At 34.6% G+C, this 26437-nt stretch overlaps 1 protein-coding gene across 3 annotated transcripts in view; it reads left to right on the top strand.

The window, feature by feature from the left end:
- Positions 1–26437, top strand: part of LOC148673110 (spindle assembly abnormal protein 6 homolog) — a 51197-nt gene that overhangs the window by 13433 nt on the left and 11327 nt on the right. Inside the window, exons 5-16 of one of the 3 annotated variants that reach the window (XR_015935938.1) lie at positions 2206–2377; positions 2794–2871; positions 2945–3064; positions 3573–3764; positions 8182–8376; positions 9663–9752; positions 9844–10023; positions 10940–11233; positions 23723–23884; positions 24208–24299; positions 25409–25482; positions 26188–26346. Coding sequence is in view for 2 of the 3 variants with exons in the window: in XM_088629386.1 (XP_088485512.1) it covers positions 2206–2377; positions 2794–2871; positions 2945–3064; positions 3573–3764; positions 8182–8376; positions 9663–9752; positions 9844–10023; positions 10940–11233; positions 23723–23884; positions 24208–24299; positions 25409–25482 (1649 nt within the window). In the remaining variant the exon portion in view is untranslated. The remainder of the gene's footprint in view (positions 1–2205; positions 2378–2793; positions 2872–2944; positions 3065–3572; positions 3765–8181; positions 8377–9662; positions 9753–9843; positions 10024–10939; positions 11234–23722; positions 23885–24207; positions 24300–25408; positions 25483–26187; positions 26347–26437) is intronic. The other 2 variants (XM_088629387.1, XM_088629386.1) reach the window with 2 other exon arrangements.

Below are 26437 nucleotides of genomic sequence, written 5' to 3' on the forward strand. Positions count from 1 at the left end.
AACATTCAGTAGGCTAAATCACCTCTTTAGCTGTGCCAATCCTGCTCTCTCACTAAGAAAATTTAGTGCTTATGCGGCAGTCACTCATCTATTATGGTCAGTCACATGATCAATTAATCAAAATCATAAATAGTAAAATATTAAATGAATATCCAAATTTATTTTCTAAAAACATACACACATGACACACATAATATTCAATAACAGATAAGTGACAGAAGAGCACCAATATATATGCATTTTTTTGCTTTTCTCTATCATTTCCTGTAATGATGAATGGAAGATAATGTCAAGATAGAACTTTGATATAATTTAATATTTTTTGGAAAGGTAAGTGTCTATGGCCTTGGAAATGACATTTGAATATTCACATTTTGAAGTTGTTTAAAATCACTCATCTCAATGTAGATTTTGGGAAAATTATGGGGAATTCTGACTAGTATTTAATATTATATACAGTATTTTGTAGTAGTATTACAACTGCATTATAGTGTAGTTGGCTTAATTCCATTTTGGGAATTCTCAGTCTGGTCTAACTAACTCCCCCTCTTAATTCAAATAGTGAATTAATTTTCAACTTCACCTTATCTGGTGTGTCATGGGGCTTCTGGTGAAGAATGAATGGCATATATCATGCAAAGCGTTCAGTGGTTCTTCAGGATGAAACATGACCTGCAATTGCAAGACTTATTTGAAATTAAATCAGTAGTACCAGGTAAAGTATGTGCTGTTTGTAAGGGTATACTGAAACTGCTTTCTCTTTTTTTATGGAAGTTGTTTCATCTGCTTGTTAAATTGTTTTGGTAAATAAGAAGCATCCAGTGCCAATATTTAGTTTCTGTAAACACTAAAGGCTGAGTTTTCTAATACTGGGATGTTGTGTTCCCTGGGGACCATTTCCAGCATTTAATCTATAGGAGGTAAAAGCTGTTAAGATTTTGAGCGTACAGCAGTTATTACTTAAGCAAAGTACAGACAGTGTATTTCTGATAATCACAACTCATATTTTCCTAGGTGCCAGCTGTAATGGTTATAGTATAAGCTCCAGATGAGTAATTTGTGGGAATTAAAACCAAGCAGCACTGGTGTCGCATTTATGTCTTGTTAAATAAGACTGCAGAGAGATAGGGCTGTATGCTTTTAAGGCAGTAAGCTAAGCATAATTGCCATGTTAAATGACAGCTCTACCCTCTTGTTACTTCTCTTATTGCTGTCTTTATTCAAGGAACAAGAGACTTGCTGTCAGGAAAACTGGAAGAAATCTCAACTGAAGAATGATGGGGACTGGGTAAACTGAAAGAATAAGGAAGCATAATTGTACAATTTAAGAAGGGCTGAAATAGCTTTATTCTAGATGCAGGAAAGTCAGCTTGTATCTGTTTTTTCACAGTGATTTTAGGTTATTGATATTTAAGTCTTTTTATGAATATGGCTGTTTGCAACAGAGATGTGTTGCTTTTGCCTTAAGGTTTTCTACTGAACCATTTCAGTGTTCTATGTGTAGTGAGTGTCTATTATATTGCATGGGTTACATAAACAAAAGAATTGCATATCTTATCAATACCACTGTGCTCAATTATCTCCCTCAACGCAGTACAGGGGTAATGTACAAATTAAGCAGCAAGAAAAGCTGTGTGTTCAATTTGGCTGATAGAATAAAAAATAAATCACTGAACTGCAGAATTAGACAATGGGGAAGGCAGCTGCAAGAAGTACCTTACCATTTCTGACATTGAAGACATTGACTATACTCGTTGAAATGACAGAAGTGGAACCAGCAATCTGAATTTTAGGTATGTGGGGATGGTTTTTGCAGTGCAAAACATAAATAGCCAATGACAAAGGAAAGAAGTCTTTGTGGTGGTATTGTAAGGGCTTGGAGGGACACTGATTCCATCCTTAGAGGCTAGCATGCTGCTAATTTAATATCAAAAAGATAACTGCGTATACTGGGAACATTTTGAAGTGCTGAAGTAATGAATATACTGTAACACAAATGTTCACATATCTAAATCTATCTGCAAAATTCTTATAGTTGGATTTCAGAATTGTGTTTTTTGATGACTGTTGATATACTGTATTTTTTTGGACAGGGTTCCTCCCTCAAAAGGGACCCTTGTCTTAGTGTGGAAATAATTTATGAATACGCAGTGTATTTTCTCATATTAAATAAAAATGAATCCATTCTCTCTGCATGTTCTAAAGGTTTTTGCTTCAGCTGGAAGTTTCCTCCTCAGCCATAGACAGACACCCTTCTGCCTTGAATGTAATAGAAACCAACCCCTTCAAACATCTGATTCATCTTTCACTAAGGATGCTACCAGGAAACGATGCTGATGTGAAGAAATATTTAGCTGTCTGTCTGCAAAGATTAAAGGTTCAGTATAAACTAAAACAGATTTATTTATTTTTTAAAGTCAGTTGTAAAATTAGGAAACATAACTAAAGTTATTGGGAGCTTTTAGAAAGGAACATGGTTTGTAAACTCTTACAGGTTCTGTTAGGAGATGCTTATTGCTCACACAAAGAATTTACAGAGCTTTCATAAAAGTGAATCTTGCAGAATCTACTATTGAAAGAGTGGAGATGTCCAATAGCTTGCATCCCAAACAAACTATGAGAAAATAATCAAAATGAGAATAAGACTGCGCTGTTGTCATGTAATTAAATGCTAATTGTGCTACAATACTTGTATTTTTTATTGTATTTTTGTACTGTTTTGTTATGCACTAAAACAAAACAACATATTAGACCTTACAATTTTAAGTAGATATTTTATTTCAAACATTTTAGACTGAGAAGAATAATCTGGAAGAAAAGCTGAAACAAACAGAAGATGATCTGTCTAAACGACTGAGTGTAACACAGCAGGTAAAGTATTAATTTTAAATCTTTAAAACTTATAATTGAGGATTTATATTAAAACTGTGAAACTTCTTCATAGACACTTGCTGAAAAGGCAAAAGAATTAGAGAAGATGCAGAATACATGGTCATTACAAACATCTGAGCTATCAAACAGGCACAACCAAGACGTCGCAGCCGAAAGAGAGAGAGCATTACAGGTGAGGCTGTTTTCAAGCTTTTTTTTAAAAAAACTATTAATACATTTTGATACTCTTATACATTTACATCTGTATTTTACGTTTTAGATGAGCATATTTTGTTTTTCATTGAGTCTTTTTATTTGAGACAATACTGAGCAGTTGTGATCTCATTAAAACACTAGGCTTTCAGACTGTGGTTTTGCTCTCCTGCGCTTGAATAAAGTTTTCTAGCATTGATTAAACATAATTTAAGTCTATAATTAAGGCAAAAGCAAAAGAAGAAATTTTCTAATAGTAGCACAGTATTCCTGCTCAGAATTCAAGAAGGGCCTTGATAATAAATAAGAAAGCTTTAAATGAAAACACCTTGGACAGTTTTCAGTGCAATTGCTGTGAAGAAGGCATGCATTGTTTTTTTTTTACCCATAGAATGCATTAACATATAATGAGAATGATTTCAGATGTTGTTAATGCTAGGATTTTAATAGACTGAACTTCTGTGTGTTTTCCTTTGAAATTTTTCTAGATTCAGTCTCATTGCCAACAGCAACATGAGCATCAGAAAAGGGAGATGGAACTTGCTCATAAGAGAGCAGTGCAGCATTTAGAAAGCAGAACAGCAGAACTGGAATGTATTAACAAAGAGCTCATGGAAAAGAAGTACAAATCAGAGTCTGGCGTACGAGAGCTAAGAGCAAAACTGGCAAATCTGGAAGATGTAAGCACAATGTTTCTATCATTAATAGAATTATAAACACAGAGAAGGTTTCTGACATGAATCAATACCTCAAGCCACTCTATTTCCATACTGTATAGCAAAAAATGTAAATTCATTTTCAGAGCTGGAATGTTAAGATTACTAAACGCAGAAGAATGATGTGCTGAAAAAGATTAATCACTTTTCCATAAGGCAAATATTCTTCCTATTTAAAAATATATGTAAATGCAAGCTTTATTTATAATCTGTACTAATAGTAATTGTTTCCTTCCCAACATTTATTCTTATTTACCTTGCCTAGGAGAATGAACACTTATCGATCAGCAATTATCTCACTTAATTTCCCTAGCAATAACCACAGTACTACTATCTTATTTCCACATGAGTTAAGCTACAGCTAGGATAAAATACGTGGACATGACCATTGCATAGCACAAACTGCCACTTTATATCATGTTTTGGAGTTTGGAGTGCATAACTTTAATTGGTAACCAATAAATAATGTTACAAATAAATAGTTACACAGGAGGTTTTCAGTAGTAATGCACAGGGAGTCTATATAGAGATAATATTCATAGAGCAAGTATAAAGCCCCCTTTTCATCTGCTGGCCTGCTCTATTGAGGGTAGTTTTATATAATTGGTAATCAGTAGAAGCTCATATGGTGGGGATAATGTTGTTATAAAGGGAGTCATGTTATTCATTCCATTTAAAAAAGATTTGATTTAAAAGAAGGACATCAATACTTCCCTTGTATTCAATTATTTTAGTTGCACTCTGTGGGGTTTTTATCACCCCTTATTGTAAGGAAAATAAACTTATGTTGATGTAGGTCATATATTTTGTTGCTATTTGCAGTGTATGTATAGACTGAAATGGATCAGGCTAAATGCTTATAACAAGAAGGACTACAAGAATTATATATCTAGGCCTACTTTTTGTAAGTACTGTACTTATTGTAATTGTTTCTTGTGTGTGTTGCACCACTTTATGAACCACCCTAACAATGTAAATGCATAGGTCAGATCTCTCAAAAATGAAGAATTTGGGGATTTTGTTATGATAACTGTATTAAATATTGATGATGACATAGAATAACAAAACACATTCAATATCTTGCAATGAACATGTTTCTGCTTTGCAAATTATATCTAATGGTTTTAAATGTTGACAAATATTAAGAACTACTTTTAATATTCACACTGTGGTTTATTCACACTTTAATAGTACACTATCAAAAGTGAAGAAGTGACTAAAGATTTTCCAATTGCTTTAGCTCTTCTGAATATAACATTCCATTTAGACCTGGAAGTATTGTATTTGATATTGCACTTTTCATTCACACTGCACTCTATATTTATAGAGTCCATTTTTATTACTATGTACTGTACTTGTCTACAAAAAAACTTTGTCTTGGTTGTTGGGGTTACCTATTCTAGAATATTAATAAACCTCAGGATATTTTTTCAGTAGTTTATAAGAATGTTTCCCTTGATAGATGATGTTATGCTGACTATTGCATTGCTTACAGCAACATGTGAGACGGTAGAAGTAATGTGGGAAGGAATCTCTTTTAACACAAATGTCATTGGTGTTGACTGAGGGAAACATTTCTGCTCAGATACATAAAGATAATCCTTGAGCTAGAGTTTTTTTTTTATTTCTGCAAGATAAGTCCACGCGGAGTAGGAATAACAATGGCATGTCCAAAACACCTGTGGGACCAACTTGTCAATGCTATCAAAAGAAGGCACTTGCAACCAGCCAACATTTATTGGTTTCTTGCAGCAGCACAGAAACTGTGGTGGAACATCAAACAGTACTCATTGTTGCACAAAAATATTTACGGTATGTCTGTTGGCTGCATTTTGTAGTCTGTTACATGCTCATTTTACTTAAACTTTCATTTTTTCTTAACTAATATCATGCAGGCTTATTGTTATAGGCTTAAGGTTATTGTACCTCTGCATCTTTTGATATGTAGTGCTATACAGCTTTTTTTTTAGTCTTACCTGTGTTTATGGAAAACACTATATCCCTAATATACTCATTTTCGCCACTCTTCTTGAGACAAATTGTAGAATCACTTATTACATTAGTTATCTCCTATAGCAGTGGCTTATAGTTCTAACATATTGCTTTCATCATACTGACCATTTAATAGTGTTCCCTCTCTGCATTCCTGTTTTACATGTTTTTAGACCACTCTTTCACATTTCGTTTTTTTATCCCAAAGTTTGGTCTAATCTCATTTAAACTAAGGTAGTCCTTTCTGTATAAGTATTCCTTACATTAAAAAGGGCTCTTGGTTGCTGGAATAGTATATCCATCATGGGCTCAGTTAAGGGTTCCACTTCCTCACATGCTGCCAGAGAATTAGCAGCTAGACAGACCCTTTCACCATCTGGATGTCATCCATAAATTTGGGTCCACTTGCTGCTATTAAGTGCTCGTAGACAAATCTCCTCCGGATTCCAAAATCTGACTTACTTATTCATTCAGATTCTATTTTACTTGCACAGAGACCTTTTTTTTTTACATAAAAGACTTCCATTCACTCATTAGTCTATTGCCCTTGCAGTCAGACAGTCCTGTTCCATTGGAATGCCTCCAGAACCCCAGGCTTTTAAGTACTCTTGAACAGATCCTCTTCTGTTCCAGATTCTTCTTCTAGATCTTACTTTACTCCAATTCCGGGGAAAGCTGCAGTCTACTCAGAATGTTGGTTTCCTGTACATCAACAACAACACTTACACAGCCAGCGGTCTCCTGCTCAGTAAATGCCTGAAATGCTTACGTATTCAGAGCCTGCTCATTTACATAGACCGATTCGCTAACCACACAGACTGGCTTGCTCATAACACGACAAACTGTCTCAAGCACCATTGCCACACACAAAAGATACACACCTGCTCTCCCATAGCTTTGGCCTGGCCAGTCTCACTGCTGAGTCTCTGCATGTGTCAGGCAAACTAGTCACACTGCTAACCCTAATATATAAGATATTAATGCATAATAAACATATTAACGCTAACATTAGCATATTCTCCAGGAGATTTGCTCTTGCGTCCTCTCTGTTCTGGGTCTGGATCAGACTGATAGTCTTTTCTTGATTTGACTCCAGGCGAGTAAGCCACCTACAACTGTAGCTCATTTTATCGCATACTTTCTTCATAAAGATACACGCTTCTCGGGGAGAAGCTCTGCCCCTCAGCATTCCTGATGTATACTGTATATACATTTTTATTAAATTTGGAGTTTTTGAAAATAAAAATGTTTGCTTTATAAGTGGAAATGTGGAATAAATATTGTTTGGTTGGTCCCTTCTGTTTTAATGGAGCCATGTACTGTAGTTTTGATGGTTTTCTCGTTCTTTCTATTCCTTGCAAGTTGACTCATATAAATCAATATAAGGGACCTTCTTGAGCATTGCTCCAAAGCTACAATTTCTATTAAGCAACTTCCTCAATTGCATAAGATCATGAATTAACAGATCCGAAGGCAGAGAGACTTTCAACAAAATGCATTACTCTTCTTGACAATTTTTAAAAATAAAATATGTATCAATTTATATACAGTAAATTACTTTAGAAAAAAATTGTGATTTTCCATCAACCATCAAAAATCTTTCACTTATTTTTTAGACAAAACAACTTTCATCACGGCCCACTTAATAATAATAATTGCTTACACTTTTATAGCGCTTTTCTAGACACTCCACTCAAAGCACTTTACAGGTAATGGGACTCCCCTCCACCACCACCAATGTGCAGCACCCACCTGGATGATGCGACGGCAGCCATAGTGCGCCAGAATGCTCACCACACTTCAGCTATCAGTGGGGAGGAGAGCAGAGTAATGAAGTCAATTTAAGATGGGTATTATTAGGAGGCAAGGATTGGTAAGGGCCAGTGGGAAATTTGGCCAGGATGCTGGGGTTACACCCCTCCTCTTTTGGAGAAACACCCTGGGATTTTTAATGACCACAGAGAGTCAGGACCTCAGTTTTACGGTTTATCCGAAAGACGAAGCCTGTTTATGGTATAGTGTCCCTGTCACTATACTGGGGAATTAAGACCCAGGGTGAGCGCCCCCTGATGGCCCCACTAACACCTCTTCCAGCAGCAACCTTAGTTTTTCCCAGGAGGTCTACCATCCAGGTACTGACCAGGCTCACACAGGCTTCAGTGGGTTGCCAGTTGTGAGATGTAGAGTGATATGGCTGCTGGCAGGTCACTTAATTTTACATAACATGCCTCGAATGTGATTCTTATACTCATTCATTTACTTTTATCTTCATTAAGCATATTGTTAAACCAAGTAGCCATCAGTCTTCAAAAGGGTACAAAAAAATGAAAGATCAGGAACAACTGCTTGAGAATGGTTTATTCAGTGTATATTCTTTTGTAATTGTCAGGATTATCAAAGATCTAAGCAAGAATTGATCTCTCTGAGAAGGGAGAACTCCACCCTGGATACAGAGTGCCATGAGAAGGAGAAGCTCCTTAACCATCTTAGGACAAGGACTGCTGTCTTGGAGCAGGAAATAAAAGATAAGGAACAGGTTGTCACAAGGACAACAAACATCTTTGAAGCTGCTAAGGAGAAAAAGGTGTACAAATAATCTTAATTTTAACTCCATTTGGGCCCATGTTCTGATGTTTTAATGGTTTTTATTACTATTGCCTGAATTATATGGTCTATAATCCATCCTCTGCCTGGGAAGACATGGTGTTTAAAATTACCTGCACTTCTAAATGAGGTTTTAGGTGATAAAAGATGATAACAAGTGCTCTTATTCTTAAACTGATCTTTTAATTAAACAGTTAAATTTGTTTAAAAAATATATATTTTTTGTTGAATACCTGCAAATTCATTAATCACATTTTTAAATTTAAATTGTGCTTTTTACATGGATTTTACCTTGCTAGATAAGGGGTGTCGCACTCATTTGCTATGGTAATCCAGATTTGCTTTAGATGTTCTTTAAATAGGCCATGAAGTATGTAACATGAATATTACATAGTCTTATATATTTGTAGTATTTTCTAATTTTAGTATTTTACAATACATTACCTCCATTTGAAATTCAGTAAGCAGTCCTTGCATTTCCAATTGATGACAATGAAGCAAAACATACTCATTACCCTCTGAGTGTGGGCTGTTTTTGTGGCATTATTAGCCATTATTTCAATGATGTAAATGATTATTTAAAAAGTAATTGCTCTTTGTGTATAATATGTAAGTCTCCATGCAGTTGAAAAGATATTGCTATAGTACATCTTGTTCAATAACTGGCAAAATAAGTGGCCTTTTATACAGTATATAACCACCATTCATCGTACAAATGCTCAATTATTGCTAAAATTAAGCTTGTATTTTAATGTTTTTGTTTTACTGTATGAAGCCATTTTTCTATGAATGGAAGTGCTTTCATCATAGATGATTTCCTTGTGATGTTCCTTATGTGTTGTGTATTGCCAGTGGTTAATATGAAACAAAATAAGGAAGTAATTTCCACTGTAAATCTTGAAGTAAAAAGCTAACAATTATGGTAGGAGAAATTCATTTAGAGATATGATTTTCTATCAAGTTTGCAATGAAATGGTAGGTTTTGTAATGGTAATTCAATGACTTCATTTAACTCATGGGGTCTAGTTCAGGTAATCAGATTCTTAGTTGTAGGACCACCAATGAATTTAAGCTTAAAATAAAATGAATTTTACATTGAACCTGTTCAGAATATTTGCCATCCATTCAAATGCATTACTGAAAAATGAGTTTATTATATTTGGACTTGCCACATGGAAGTCCATTTCTAATGTGTGAGTAAATATAAAATATTTTTCATTATTTCATTGTACATCAGTCATGTCATCTGCTTTTGTGCTTTTGCAGAAAAGGTTAGAGGAAACAATGGAAGAAAAGCATCTACTAATAGGAAAACTTGAAGCCACTGTAAAATCCCTCTCAGAGGAGCTCTTAAAGGTGATTCACATTTTTTTTCCTTTTATATGTTTCTGCTTTTTTGAGTTCCTTATCTGTTTGGGTTTTGTATAAAATATATTTTCTTTCATAGGCTAATGAAATTATTAGGAAATTGCAAATGGATGTGAAGAAACTTGTTGAGAAAACAAAGCTAAAAAACACCGTCACGATGCAACAAGAAAAACTTTTAGGTGAGAAAGAACAAAGTCTTCAGAAGGAAAGACAAGAGCTGACTGTCTTGAAACATGCACTAAAACAGAAGGAAGAGGAGGTAAAGTCCTTAGCAACTGTTTAATAATATTGTCTTTAATGGAAACTGGAGTAGTGTGAAAGCCACACCAGATCATTATTAAAAATATACATTGTTTCTTTCAAATGGATGTGAATGTCACTCTTCTGTAGCAGTAGTTAATTTAACATTGATGTTACATTTTGGCTAAACTTCAAAGAATCTAGATACTTTGTGTTTGACAGTGGATTTTGATTAATTAATCAAAAAGTAATTACAGTATACTAAACCACTATTTAGTATACTGTGGACTACACAAACATATTGAGTTAAAATTGAATTAGCTCTCCTTTATTAGTGGATTACACTACAGTTACAAACAACAGGAGAAACATTTGCTAAACTGTCCATTTTTAAATTTCACCTTTTGTTTATTTGATTAAATGTAAAAATAGCTCTGTAACCAGGCAGCAATTACTTATTCTTAAACTCCTAAGTGAATAAATGGGGTGAATTAATTTATATGATGCTTATATAGTTGAATTTACATAAAAGAACAAATCTGAAGTGTTCATAACTGCTGAATTTATTTTCAGCAAAATAATTACTAAAATTAGGATGGTTTTAGAGTATATTCTGTGAACGTCAAAAATGTATTTCACTATTAAGTCTGCAGAGAGTACAATAGTCTACTATTAGGGTACTTTTAACTTCAAGAAAAAAAAAGATGCTATTTCATTATTGACACTTTGTGACTTGGTGGGGTCATTAATTAATTTCATTGAAGTACTTTAAAATTTTAAACATTGTAATTACACTTAAAAGTACTTATAATTACATGTACATGTATAATGATTGGATTTCTTTCAGTTGCAATAAAAAATGTTCAGTATGCGTAAAGATCACAGGGATCAGTTTGAAATAATGGAAAATCAACTGACATCAGTCATTCATTTAGGTCTCAAAGCTGCAAGACCAGCTGGATGCTACTGTACAGAAACTGGATGAAAGTACAGAGCTACTGAAAACAAATGAAAATGGTACAGTATGTAACAGTACACTATACACTATGTCACACATGATCTATTATGTTTGTTTGAAAAATGTTGTGTTAATTGTGGATTTCATTACAGTCATATCGTGGTTAAATAAACAGCTTAACGAAAGCAAGATTGCTTCAATGCAAGGCCCAGCTGGTTTATGTGAACCAGCATTCCTGGCCTCAAAGACTACAGTTATGCAGAATAACTTGGTAAGTTGAAGAGCAATTTAATGTATTAAACTTGCATTATGACGTTGTTTTTTCTACATATATACTGTATGTTCTGCATTTCTATCTGATAACTTGCCCCATTGTAGAGTAGAGTGCATTGTAGCATGCAGGTAAGTTGAGTGTTTGGACAGGGAATCTTGGAGATCTGCTTGAAATGATTTGCTGGTTGTCTCCAGGGGGTATCGTGGCATAGAACATTACCCTTTGATATGCTGTGCTGAGTATGAGGGATGAAAAGGCAACTGGTCTGAGATCATTCATCCATGCCATAGGGAATCCTAAGGATTAGGTAACACGAAAAGAAAGAGCTGAGACCTGCTTAGCTGAAACCTTCATGTCCTACTTCAGCATCCTGAAATTTACCTTCCCTTTTTGGAGAAAGCTGAAAATCGGATTTCTAAAAATGAAATGAACTACTTTGTGTACTTTACCTTTCTCATTTTGTTTCATAATGAATCACCATAGAATACACTTATGTAAAAAAATATATGGTGTAATTAATTTCTAGCACTTGTGTACAACAGATTGACAATCACTGCTCTGGTTACTGCACTGCTTTCTTGACCAGTGTATACCAGCATCAGCTTGATGACCTTCATGGTTTACATTTAAAATTTAATTTACTATTAGGGCAATGTTTCTGGAGTTTTATTGGTATCTTAAAACTGAAGTGTTACTGCTACTGAAAAATTAAAGGCATCTTCTGACAAGTTATTTTACTTTCTTAACACCTTTACTGGGTGTTAAGTCAAAATAAGTGCATTACATTAATTTTAAATATCTTAAGTGTCCATGTATTAACATAATAACTACACTTCATTTTGTCTCCGAACAAATTCTCTCTCGCTTTTTACTCTTGGAACAATTGTAACAATCATATTATGATATCCCACTCCATGTATAAGTCGCCCACACAGGTGACAGACTGTGTTATTATACAATACAAGAAGGAACGAGATATAAAATAAGCCAATGTACTAGTACCAGAAATGGAGTTTATCGGAGGCTTTTTACTAAACCTTGAGAAAACAGCATTTTAACAGTTTTAACGGTAACTACCTGAATAACTTGGTAGGTGTTTCAGTTGGCATTGCTAAAACGTTCCATCCATGGAATTAAAATAATTTGAAGAAGTTATCTATTTTCTAAAAGTACCCTCTCTTCATTAATATGATTTCTATGCATATGTTTACTCAATCCAGGTTGAATTACCTTTCCTGTTCATTTTCTTGAATAATGCTAATTAATCACTTTAAAGTATGTTTGATGAGGGGGGAAATTATAATTATTTACTGTTCAATTTACTCTATTCTTGTTTAACCAATACCATTTTGGGGAGTTAAGCTAAATATGATCTGTGAGTTCTTTGGAGCAGTAGCTGCTAAAGTAAATTTCTTGCCTAAGTAATACCTTACATATTTTTTCTTGGCCATCTGTGGTGCTCTACTTTATCTTAAAAACAAAAACGGACAAAAGTTTGTTATTGTATAGAATGTTTTTAATGGATCTGTAAATACTTTAATTTATAAACATTACCTGCAAATTAATAGAAATTTAAGTAAAAGTACTGCCAAAATCATTTTTTGAAACTCAAAACTTTAAAGAAAAAATGTACAAAGGATTATACTGTATGGCATCAGTAGTTTCACACTTGTTTACATATACATTATAAAAGATTATCATCTAAATTCTAAACACACTCTTAATTATGTTAATATTTCTTGCATATTATTAGATAAAATACAAGCCTTGACGAGCCTCACCATGTTTATTTATTTTATTTTATTTATTTTTAGAGAACAAAACAAAACCATTTTACATATGAACATCCATTATTCAGCATTACATTGCAGGCACAAATTCCTGTTTGTTCCCCTTAATTTTTACAATTTTATAACTTTTTAACAAAACTATATACATTCAAAAGAAGGAAGATGTATACATTTATGAATATGAAAAGGGAGTAGACTATATAAATGTATCTTATTAAATTTCAGTTATTCTGTATCTCAACAAAATCTGACCTTAAAGGTTTAATGTACTGAACCCATCTAGACCAATATTTGATAATTTTTTTCATTTGTAATTTTTGTTATTTTTTCCATTATATATATTTCTTTTATTAATTCAATCCAATCATTCATTGTTGGTAGATCTGTGAGAAGCCACTTTCTTGTTATAGCTTTCTTCCCTGCTGATATAAGGACTCCAAACAAATATTCATCCATTCCCCTCCAATCAAAATCCAGTTTACCAAAATATAAAGCCTCAAATGTAAAGGGTGCATTCCTTTCAAATATAGTTTCCAGGGCTTCATGTAACTCCTTCCAGAAAAGCCTTATTTTAGGGCAGTTCCAGAATATACAGATGCAGCCATTCAAAATGCGCGGTACAAACCCGCGGTACGGTAAACTACCCACAAGCCACCGCGGGGCACCGCAGGGCACCGCGGTAAGTGATTGGCTGGCAAAAATGACCGACAGGGGCACTCGTGGTGCATTGGTTGGTAGTGAAAAGATTTAATCATTTAATGTCTTTACTGTGCACATTTTAATCCGTTTAGTTTTGAATATTTATATGGAATTTTACCACTAAAGGGAAATTTCAGTAGCTGAGCATAAAAAGAAGAGGAGCATAACGCAACTGAAGGTCATAAACGATATTAATTTAGGAACATAAACATTACTGTATGTACGTAAACTGTACTGTGTATGGCTGGTCTTGGTAGTTTAAAGAAAAAATACACACCAGTCTTCCATTTCTCCCTAAACATTTTAAGCATGAAAGTTTTATGAAACGGTACCCAAATATGCGATTGCTGTATAGAATGAATTTTAATTTCTACCGGACTGTTACATTTCTACCGGACTGTTACACCAACGCATTCGCATGTTAAAGCGATTTCATTGAGGAGCCTAGCTTTCTTAACTAGTAAGTACTGTACTTCCTTGGTTTTGGAAGGGGGAGGTGTCTTTCGCTGGAAATCTCGCCCCCTTCTACTTTAAAAATACCTGTGAAACCGGTTTAATTCGTCACAGCCAGCACTCCTACAGAGAGGGGGGTTGTACTCGTTAATGTCTAAGCTGGAACACATCATTATATCTCATTTTGTATTTCTATAAAAAAATCATTTGCCCAGCCTAACACTATTGTTGTTATTGTTTTTATCCTGTAAAGCGCTTTGAGGAGCACAGCTTTCTCACCACTTAGATTACTTTTTGATACCATCCTTACACAAAGCAGAAACTTCTTGTATTTTCCGATGACATACAAGTGGAAAGATTACAGATTTTAATCGTCTTTTTTCTGAACCAGGGAAAATCTGATCATGTTTCTCTATAACAATAATAAACTTTATTTTACATATCACCTTTAAAAGTGGCATCTCAAAGCAATACAGTAGATGAAAACCACAGATTACAGAGAAACGCAAACGTGTTTTTAATATAATGCTTTTGTTCATTCAGCAGAGAGAGAGCGTAAAACCTGGGCATAACAGCTGTTCCTTTTTCTGATCACTCGCTCTCTGGATAAATGTCTCACCTATCCTGTTCATTGTTTTCCTAATTTGCTGATTACGCCTTCTGCGATCCACTCCTGCCCTCACACCTAAAGAAGACTATTTTAAATTTCTTTGCGCGGTCCATTGTGCAATTAACCCTTGTATGTGCTGTCCTTAAGGTGATATCACATAAAGGTGATATGTAAAATAATGTTTTTTATTATTGTTATAGAGAAACATGATCAGATTTTCCCCGGTTCAGAAAAAAAGATCTAAAGTATACTAGTTTGTCACTAGTATACTTTTAATACAGTCTTTGCTGTGCTCTTGAGGATCCTTGTGATATTTCGAGCTCTGGTTGAATGATAAGTGTCGCAGTTTAAATAATTTACGTAGTTAGAAATTATGAAACACTCTGTTAAAAGCAAGGGAGTTTTTAAATTAAACAAATAATTAAAAAATGATTTTTATTAAGTTTTTTATAAAATGCTTTTATTCACTCATAATTTGATAATTTCAGGAATACTAAGGAAGGACTAAGTGAATTGCCATCTGTTGTTGAAGCTCTGTGAGCTCGGTGACTTTGAGACCACTTGTTATCCCAGGTTGTTTGAATCGCCACAATTCAAATAGAGAAAAAAGAGCTGACTGACAAGATTTAAGATGTGGCTGTCAATGTTGGATTAAAAAAAACACGTTGCCCGACGTTAGTTGCATTGCTTGAAAAATAATTTCATTTTGAGAGACTTGAGAAGTAATTCAAGTGTTTTTTTAACTCTCTCGCTCGCTCGCTCGCCCTCCCCCCCCTTCTCTCTCAATTCAATTCAAGGTGCTTTATTAGCATGACAGATGGGTACAATCAGTGTTGGGTATTTACTTTGCTTTGAGATGCCACTTTTAAAGGTGATATATAAAATCAAGGCTTTAACTTGCTTTAACTCCGCAAGTCTGAGTTCTTGTGTCTGTCCTATCCGAACCCGAAAGTATTACAATATGTATCTTTATAGCAGGTGGTGTACAGCTTTTTAGCATAGATTACCCTTTTCTAAAATGTATTTGAAAAATACAAACGATTACAATCTAATCTTTCCACGTTTGATCCCAAGAAAAATAAATCTAAACAGGGAGAAAGTTATGCTGAAAGTTTATTAAGATACTTAGAAGACAAAGATATCAATTTATGTTGCATTTGTCTGATTGCGAATCAAAAAACACATATTTAAACCTGCGTTTGCGATTTAAATCAAAACGCGATTTAAATCAATATAAATGTTTATATTGTAACACCTAGGTGACTATTCATTGTTATTAAAATGACTTAAATTCGATCATGTTGTGATATTTAGAAATGTAAATTTGTTTGGTGGGAGTGAGGTTTTATTTAATCTCTGACTCAGGGAAACGTTTCATTTTTTCAAAGAAATGTTTGTTCAAAAAAATTCATGGCTCCAGTGGGATTTGATCACAGACCGTGTGACATGGGAGTCAGGAACCTAACCCACAGCGCCACCGGCAAGGTCACGTGCAGAGTGCTGAAAAAGCACTACAGAAACATTATCAACAGACAATGTACAGCGTGTACTATTCTTGTGTTGCGGTACATGAATATAATTATATCGTTATTAATTTCTTTAGATATGTGACTCCATATTATATTCCCTTTTAATCAAATTCTAAAAGTATGCTTGTTGACTCCAGTATCACGTTAGTTAAAGACTTCGATGCTTAAAATGTTTAGGGAGAAATGGAATACTGGTGTGTATGTTTTCTTTAAAGTACCGAGACCAGCCATATACTGTATGTTTAAGTTCCAAAATTAATATCGTTTATGGCCTTCACACGCGTTACAGTATGCTCCTATTCTTTTTATGCTCAGGTACTAAGATTTCCCTTCAGTGGTAAAATTCCATATAAATATTCAATACTTAAACGGGCACAGTTAAGACATTAGATATACATATACATACTGTATACAGTACAGTTTGCATATGGTAATATGTTTATGTTCCTAAATTACTGTACTTTGCATGATTGGAAACAAATGCGTGATTGCGAAATGCTGTGGTGTTACTTTTACAAAGACGGTCAATGAAAAAAAGAATGTGGACCAGGGCAATACTTTGTTTACAGCTTGTCCAAGGTCATTATTTATTAATACTATTCCTAATATCTTTGTTAAAGACTTTGATGGCGACAGCTCAAAGATGAGAGGTTGAGCTTTATTAGCTCCACCTTGTGGAAATTCCGGATACTATTATTTTGCTTGCGGTATTATAGGAGAATTTACGGTAACTGCGTAAAGCGCACCGCAAAATAATGCGGTATCGCCCGCGCATTTTGAATGGCTGCATCTGTATGCCAATGATTACCTTGGTTTCCGCACTGTCTCCAACACTTAGAGTTTTCCTCAGTATGGTGTGCCTTCTGACTCAGAGTAATAAAAAATCGAACAATGTTTTTCCAGCAAAACTCTCTCCATAAATGCGAGTTAGAACATCTCCATTGAAATTCACAAATTTTAAGCCACTCTTCATTCGAAATTCTAACTTCACTTTCACCCATTTATCTTTTATATACTCTGTAGGATATGATTTCTTTTCCATAAAACTTTTATATAATCTAGATATAATACCTTGACCTTATTCTGATTTGTAGGCTTCTGTAACTATTTTCACTACTCCATCATTAACGATATCTAAATATCCCCTTATAATCTCCTTATTAAAATAATGGCGCATTTGAAGATATCTATAAAAATCGGAATTCTCCAAATTATGTTTCGCCTTCAAATACTGAAAACTTTGTAGCTGATTCTTATCCATTATATTACAAAATGCAGTTATTCCTTTTGTCATCCAAAATTTTAATCTATTATCTAACTGATTTGGTTTAAACTCCGTATCATAGGCGCACCATCTGAGTATCTTGACTGCCTCACCTAAATTATACTCTTTTGTGATCATATTCCATGTCCTTAATTGAAACTTTATCCATGGATTAAATATTTTTTCAGTAATTTTGTCTAAATTTCTATTACCTTATAGTGCCTGAATTGGGGGGCTATTTACAAGGGACAATTAAATATCTTTCCATCTGGCTTGATATTCTGGATTACAGGAATTAATGAGAGGTTTAACCTGAGATGCATAATAATAATCTTTTAAATTTGGTAAAGCCATACCCCCTTTATCTTTTGAAAGTTGCAATGGTTTGAATCTAATTCTAGGTTTTCTCCCCTGCCAAATAAACCTAGAAATCATCTTATCCCATTCCGACAATTGTTTTGCAGAGACTTCTACAGGGAGAGCTTGAAATAGAAAGAGTAATCGAGGCAGTAGATTCATTTTTACAGATTCAATTCTAGAACTGAAACTCATAAAGGGGATTAGGCTCCATTTCGATATATCTGCTTTAATTTTAGTTATAAGGGGTCCGTAATTAATTGTTGCTAATACCGAAATATCTTTTGGTAAATAGACTCCTAAATATCTCATTGAACTTTGGTCCCACTTAAGGTGGTATTTGCCTTTTATAAAATCAGGAGGGTTGTAATTAAGTTAGAATTTGTGTTTTTTGAACATTTAACTTATAGCCTGCCAGCAAGCCAAAGCTATCTAAGAGTTTCTAGAAATGAACTAGTGGGATCCTCCAGATATAATAAAATGTAATCTGCGTACAGTGCTATCTTGTGTTCATTACCTTGTATAGAAATAGCTTTTAATTATTTTGTCGTATCCACTGGGCTAGTGGCTCTATATATAGAGCAAAAAACAATGGAGATAAAGGGCAGCCTTGTCTAGTCCCTCGTTCTAAAGTTATTTTATCAGATAAATAACCATTTATTTTAATTCGTGCTGTTGGTCTATCATATAAAGTTTGAATACCTTTAATAATATTTTCACAAAACCCAAACCTACCTAAAACCCTATAGAGGTATTTCCAACTAACAGAGTCAAAAGCTTTCTCAGCATCTAGGCTCATCAAAGAAGCTTCTAAATTATGTTGCTGAATATGGTTCATGATATGCAATGTGCGTTGAATGTTATCATGGGTTTGTCTATTTTGAATAAACCCTGTTTGATCATAGTGTATCAAATGAGGGAGAATCTTTTCAATTCTTTTAGCCAGTATTGCTGTATAAATTTTATAATCCACATTAAGGACTGAGATTGGTCTGAACGATCCACAATCTAATCTATGTTTCCCCTCTTTAGGGATAACTGAGATGATAGCCTCTCTCCATGATGGGGGCATTTTCCCATCAATTAATGCCGAATTACAGATTTGGTATTAATTCAGCCTGGAAGGTTTTATACCATTCTGAATTAAAACCATCAGTTCCAGGTGATTTATTAGCTCTGAGGCTCGTAATCACTGAATTCAATTCTTCTAGTGTTATAGTCATTTTTAATATATTATTTTGACCTTCTGTAAGAGTTGGTAAACTGAGAGATTCCAGAAAAGTATCCATCTTTTCTTCACTTTCTGAATGGGGTTGTGTATATAATTTTCTGTAATAATTTGTAAAAGTGTTTTGAATTTCTTCCCATTTATATAATACACCATTACAGTTCTGGTCCCTTATTTTATATATTGTATTATCGGTCTGTTGTTTTTTTATTTTCTTTCCAACAGCTTTAGTGATTTTGACCCTGATTCATAATATTTTTGTCTAGTAAATATATATATTTTTTCAATTTCCTGTGTATATAAGACATCTATTTTGTTTCTAAGCTTCTTTATTTCTTGCATGATTTTTGAATCCTGTTTTTCTTGATGTTTTTCTCCAACTCTTTTAACTTTATATTCAGATTAGATAATAGTAGTTGCTTTACCTTCTTCTTATGACTGCTCAGAGCAATAATTTCCCCCCTTATAACTGCCTTTAATGTATCCCATATCATCTCTGGTCTCACTTCCCCATTATCATTCTCCTCCAAAAATAGTTTTATTTCTTGTTTTATCTGTTCTTTACATTGTGGATCGTTCAACAGACTTGAGTTCATCCTCCATGTTGTATCTCCCCGATTATTACTTAATCGTATGGACAATGACATACGAGCATGGTCTGAAAAATCAATTCTACCAATATCACAATCTTAGATCCTATGTCTATCTCTCTTGTGTATAAAAAAAATAATCAATTCTTGATGTACCAAGTGAGGGAAGGAATAGTGAGTGTAATCCCGCCCACTTGGATAGAAATCTCTCCAAAGATCTGTTATTCCCATTTCCCCCATCAGTACATTAATCTTTTTATACAGTGACTTATCTCTCTGAGAAGATATATTTATAGAATCAAGCCTGGGGTTAAGACGCACATTCCAATCACCTCCACAAATCAGTATCCCTTGTGCATTAACCATCAAATTGACCATTTTTAAATAAAAATTAAAATCACTACCAGGTGGAGCATATACATTAAGTAATGTTAGTAATTCCCCTTCAATTTTTCCCAATACTAATACATATCTCCCCTCCTTATCTTTAACTTCTGTAAGCAACTCAAATTGAACCTTTTGAGATATCAGTATAGCCACTCCTCTCCTATGGCCAGATTTATATGAGGAGAAATAGATTTTTGAGAAACCCATTCTCCTTAATTTCTCATGTTCCAATACACTCAAATGTGTTTCTTGTAAAAAAGCAATATGAGCCCCTTCTTTCTTCATTTTAGACAAAATCTTACTTCTCTTAATAGGGTTAAGTACTCCATTTACATTAAATGTAACTATTTTAAGGTCTTGCTGGGACATATTTTATGTAAATTGTAAAACTTTCAAAATCTCTCCCATACAACATATGTTTCATATTGTTAAACATCATCTTCCTATCATTTTTTTTCTAATAATGCACCACAATCAAAAAACACAATAAACAAAAACATTAACCAAACAATCTTAAACAAAACTGTATCCATCGCCATCTCTTTCACAGTACTTTCTTCCAATTGTGGGGTTCTTTTCAAACGAACCCTATGTGGGCTTCTCTCCTTTTTTTCTTAAACAATAAAAAAGGGGGAAAGTCCGTTAGGGAAATCCTCCTTCTCCTCTGGGGGAGGGCCCTTAAGCAGGCGGCGCGGTGGCAAATCCAAACTTATATTATAAAGAGAAAAATAAAAGGAGTGTAACCAGAAAAATAAAAAGTCACTCTGGTCGTAATCACCAAGCATCTGTCCCGACATTTACAAATTCTCTTAAAACATTGCAGGAAACTTATTTTTTTTAAAAACCCTTAACTATTAAATCATGACCAACTTTTAACAACTCACTGTATCAAATTTCTTCAATCTTGCGAGGGGGGTTTTCTCCTGAAACTCTGTAATTTCTCCTGATATTGCTGTTTCGAGGACTGGTCTTTCCAAGGACCACCCCGTCTTCCAGCCTTCTGCCAAGTAAACAGTCGCTCGATTTCTTCTTCCAGTGTAGGCGCTGGCTGTATAACTTGTACTTTAAGACCCCGCTCTGCCATGTCCTTTGTGGCTTCTGCTGCCGAATGGTATAGGCAGGTGCCGTCTTCGTAAAACACCCGCAACCTCGCTGGAAATGGAGTCTAAAATTTTATTTTCTGCGATTTCAGCACCTTTTTTACTTCAGAATATTCCATATGTTTTTTTAGTACTGTCGGGGGGTAATCATGATCCACATAAAATCGTTTGTTATTGTGGAAGAGTTCTTTCTTTTGCCAAGCTTTACGCAACACTTCCTCTTTCATCTTGTAGCTTAAAAACTTGTCGACAATGGAGCGCGGTTTGGCGTCTGGGCCTCTAGATCTCGGCGCTAACGCTCTATGCGCCCTTTCAATTCCCAGTTCCACGTCCTTCGGTAAATCAAGTTCCCCCCTTAGCAGATTTTCAAGGAAGGTGACCATGCAGCGACCCTCCGATTCTTCGGGGATTCCGTAAATCCGAATGTTTTCTCTGCGCGATTTTCCTTCCTGGTCTGTTAATTTAGTTTCTAAAGTAGTTTGTCATTGCAAGAGTTTCTTTATCGCATTTTCTGTTGTTAAGACCCTTTTTTCCACTTCTTCGATCCGTCCCTCTGCTTTATCCAGTCTCTTATTAACCTTGCTCAGCTCCTGTTAAATATCCATAAGCTGCTCTTTATTATCCCATCTGAAGTCTCTAAGTTCGTATAATATTTTCTGAAGACTGGCGTCTGCACCATCTTGTTCAGAGTCTGTTGAGCTACTTCGACTATCGTCCGAAGTTGCAATTTCGACATTTTCCACTGTTGTTAGTTTTCTCCTGCTTCTCCTGACAGCCCCTTCAGCCATACTTATTATTTTTACAAATGTAGAAAAAAAACACTTTTTCAGGGCTTTATTACAAAGTTGCCGGGCGATCCGTATTATGCTGCCTTTCCCGTCCGCATTCTAACCGGAACTCTTGCCTCACCATGTTTCTGTGCTTCACTATACTCTTCATTGTATGATAAAACAATGATACACCATACTATCACTGTAAATAGTAACAACAATCTTATTTTTTGTCAAGATGTTTTAACTTTTTATCAAATTGTAGTAGAACATGTTTTAAATGTTAATAAATATTTTAGCAGCTACACCTTTGTATAAAAAATCTTTATTAACTTATTTTTAACTCTGTGCTCTTAATTAAGCAGTTAACATTAGAGTGGATACCTTAAGATTCACTGTACATAGCCAATGAAAAAATGAAGGCTAAAGAAATATGCCCAGCTAAAGCAGTTGCATAATATGTACATTAAATATAGTTTGCTGATGTATTAGAGCAATTAAGAAGTCAAAACCTAATCCCTCAAATTCAGAAGCATCCTATCATGGGATTCCATTTTAACCCCCAAAGGAAATATTCTGCTTTTAACCTAAAAGCCTTCCATGATTTGCTTATTCCATTTGTCTTTTGATCCTTTTTGCAAAAACCATTGCCATTTCCCTTATTTGTTACAGATAAAATAAGAAAATGAACCATGTAATTAAATAGAATGACTAATGTGTTCCCTAACATTTCACTTCAGTAATGAGTCTCTAACTTTGAGAGCACTTAATCATGGCGATGTCATAAAAGGCCATATAATTTGCTGCATAAAATTGTTCATCTCTAAATACTGTTTTGTATTTGTTCCCCCCAGAGCTTAGTGATTAAGTACTACACCCTTTAAACCTATTCTTTGTCATTGTCATATCCATGTTCAGACATCATATCTCATTCTCACTGTAAATTGAAAACATGGCATTTTTTGGACCATGCTTCAGAACCACTATATGTCTCTGGGTAAGCATATGCATGTATGCTTAAATCTATTATGTTAACTTTTTAAAGGCAATTGCAGATATACCCAGAGATCAAATATTGTGTATTCTCTATGGAGTCTGAGACCAATACAGGAAGTAGTTCCCATTATTTAAACTATGTATATCTCTGTGAGCTGTTTTGATAAAAGTAATAACCAAACTCTAATTGGCTGCTCTGCATAAAGTGAGGATATTTCAAATGGTGCTTAGAAGCAATTAACTCAGCAGTTGTGTTGCCAATTTTAATTAGATAATGTATCATCCAATGAGCCTTCTTGAGCACATAGCATAACTGACTTGAACTACACATAATAGACACAATTATTTTACATTGATAATATCTTGAACCCAAACACTCTTTACTAAATCTGTTCGGTATCTGCTATTTTCTTCCCTTCTCAGAAGGCTTGAGTCTTCAGCAGCACAGAAGGAGGTGTTAGTACTCTTCTGTACAGCTCCTGTGTAAAGAGCAATCATTCCTCAAAGACTGAAAGAAATCTAACATGAGACACAAGGAAAAGAAAATGTTTTCTGTAACATTCTTTTGTATTGAGGCAAGAAGTAGTTGTGTTATTCTTTAATGGTTACAATTCAGGAAAGTTAATGTATGGAACTACTGTTCTCCATTTTAATGATCTTTTCTGCTTATAGTGATCAAACCTTGCTTTTAACTGTACCATTTCCCTTTGCAGCAGCAGCTTCAAGCTGTCTACAGCAGCCCTCTGCCAGACTCCTTGATGCACCCACTTGTCCTAGCTGCCCAGCCTACAGATAAATATTCTAAGATCTGTGCTACTTTGCCTGGATTACAGACCCCTTCTCTTGGCCTCAGTATTATTAGAAATGGCCCCCAGGCAGGCATTTCATTTGTACTCTTTCAGCTGTATGCTATACACATTCAGTCAGCAACTTAAAAATAGTTTTAAATTTTTTAAAAAATAAATAAATGTACATTCAAGTATGTCAGTGCATTGATTTGCAATATCAGAACACAGAAAAAAAGTCCTTTGGGTAGACTATGTTTACTAGTTGTCCCTATAGTGATTACCCCCACTGGTGATTAATTGTTAAAATTCCTTAAGAATATGTACTATTGTTCTATTGCATGTTTTTTTTGCTAACAAATTAAGCTATATTTTTATGGGCTTTTTATGTCTGTACTGCATTGTATTCACAGGTACATTTCAGTCCTCTTCCAGCTCCTGGCCCCACTGCAGCAATATCTGGTCCTGCAACTTCCACGCCTATAATACCTCAAGTGTCCAGCAAGTAAGTAAAGAAGGTTCTAATGAACCTGTGAAGGAGCTGCAATAATACTTAAATTAATGATACTATATTAATGTTCTCATTAATACAGAATCAATAACCCTGTAACTAAATAATTGCTTGTTTATTAACTGAAGTCAGTTAATTATCATTCATAAATGTTGTCTTATGACTACTTCAGCTTTAACAACTGCTGTTTGTTGTGCAAGTTTTTCACCCCCTAACATAACATACTGTAGTGTTAAATATACATTTACTTCATTGTTCTTGCATGAAAATTTAGTAAAAAGAACTCTGTCCATTCTCTCCTTAGCTTGGTTATTTAGTAGTTGCTTAGTTATTTCTGCGATTCTTAACATGTGAAATATGTATGATGAATAGACACTATAATTATATTCTATTATTGACGTACTGTATGTGAAAATACTACTGTACTAAATGCTCCCAGTTATTTTCATACAACAATCCTGAATGAGGCTATATGCAAAACACAAAAAACAGTTCAGGGTTGTTACTGATTACTAATCCAAACCATCTTATTACTGGCTGAAAAAAAAAACTCTAATCATCTTGTGATTAGCCTATGTTGATTCAACTTGGGAAAAATCACCAAAAGACAACAGCGGTACCGGGGTATAATTTCCAAATAAGATTTTTCTTTTTCCTCCTCCAAAACTCTGTACTCCCTTGACAGTTAGAATCACAATATTGATTTCTGGTTGCTGTGACCATTTCAGAGGAAGGGACACAGTCACAAAAGTTTCTGCGTAGTCTACAATGTTGTTGGATGGAATGGTTGTCTGTCATCATTTCTGAACTGGTGAATTGAAATGGAAGGCCAAGAGGCATTTTCTGGATAGCTTTGTCATGGCAATTTGCGTTCAGTAAAGTAAATGGGAGAAAATTAGTAACAGTGACTTGACTTATGAAGGAGGGAGAATGATGTTCTAATATGGGTTCCATACAGAAAAGCTGCCTTAGAGCATTCTAAAACAGTGCCTTAGAGAAATTAATATTTTAATATGGCTTTAAATGCAAAACGTTCATAAAATAAACTTATGTTTATATTGCCATAGGTATTTTTCTAAACCTGTTAAATATTGTTATTACAGTGATGCCCCAGGATTAGATGTGAAGTATTTACAAAAGAGTGCTCCGGTTAAAGCACTGAAGTCCTTAATAACTGGTAATGTTATTTTTTACTTATTATCAATGTGTGTATGTATAGAGAATCAAAAGGATCTTCTGTTTTTGTGCATGTAGTTTTTTTTACATTGATGCATATTGGGTATTGGTTAAATGTTTTGGTTTAATTTTAGTTTGAAGTAAAAACAAATTAACTTGAATGATACATTCAAATGACTTCAAAAGATGTATTATCCTTAAATTACCCCATTAATGTGAAGCTTGATTGGGTACAGATAATGAGGTTATATAACCTTTTGAATGTCAAGATGGTTAAAAATTTAGGAATATAAACCAGTATGTCCAGTATCAAAAGTACAACACTTTCATGCCATCAGTATGTTGCAAGCTGTACTAAGTGTTTATGGGGTTCACAGCAATTTCTAATGTGGCAAGATGTGATAAACAATCTATCAGTAATAGGCCATCATTTGAGAAACCACAAGGTAAAAATCCTATCTAAGATTAATACATTATCCACATGTAATAATCTGGGTAGGGTTGCCTGGTTGCTGCAGAACTCCATTGTAGTGATTGCTGAAAAAAAACTGAATGGTACAATATTGATCAAGTCCTGAGATCCCACATGCTGCTCCTCCAGCAGGTTGAGCTTGACATGACAACATTCCTGCAGAAAAACTAGTAATAATGATTTTCTTCTGAGGTGTGAATTTGACAGTTATGCTAAGGATTCATTTCTCACCAGCCAATCTCACTGAACATTTGTTGGATGAGCTGAGATGATGTGGTGCATCTAGACCCAGGAGATCAGTGAACAGGCACATGCTTGTCCAGCCTCAACAAAAGGACTAAGGCAGAATCTGCAATCTGCAAAGCATTTGTCGCAGAAGTACAGCATCCAGAGGTGGTCTCCTTTGCTATCAGCCTGTAAATTCTAAGGTTGACTTCCAGTTAATGAAAAGTAATAAACATATTTCAAGGGGAGAAGCAAGGGT

Source organism: Lepisosteus platostomus, chromosome 4, assembly GCF_059453375.1.
Source record: "Lepisosteus platostomus isolate fLepPlt1 chromosome 4, fLepPlt1.hap1, whole genome shotgun sequence".
Taxonomy (NCBI): domain Eukaryota; kingdom Metazoa; phylum Chordata; class Actinopteri; order Semionotiformes; family Lepisosteidae; genus Lepisosteus; species Lepisosteus platostomus.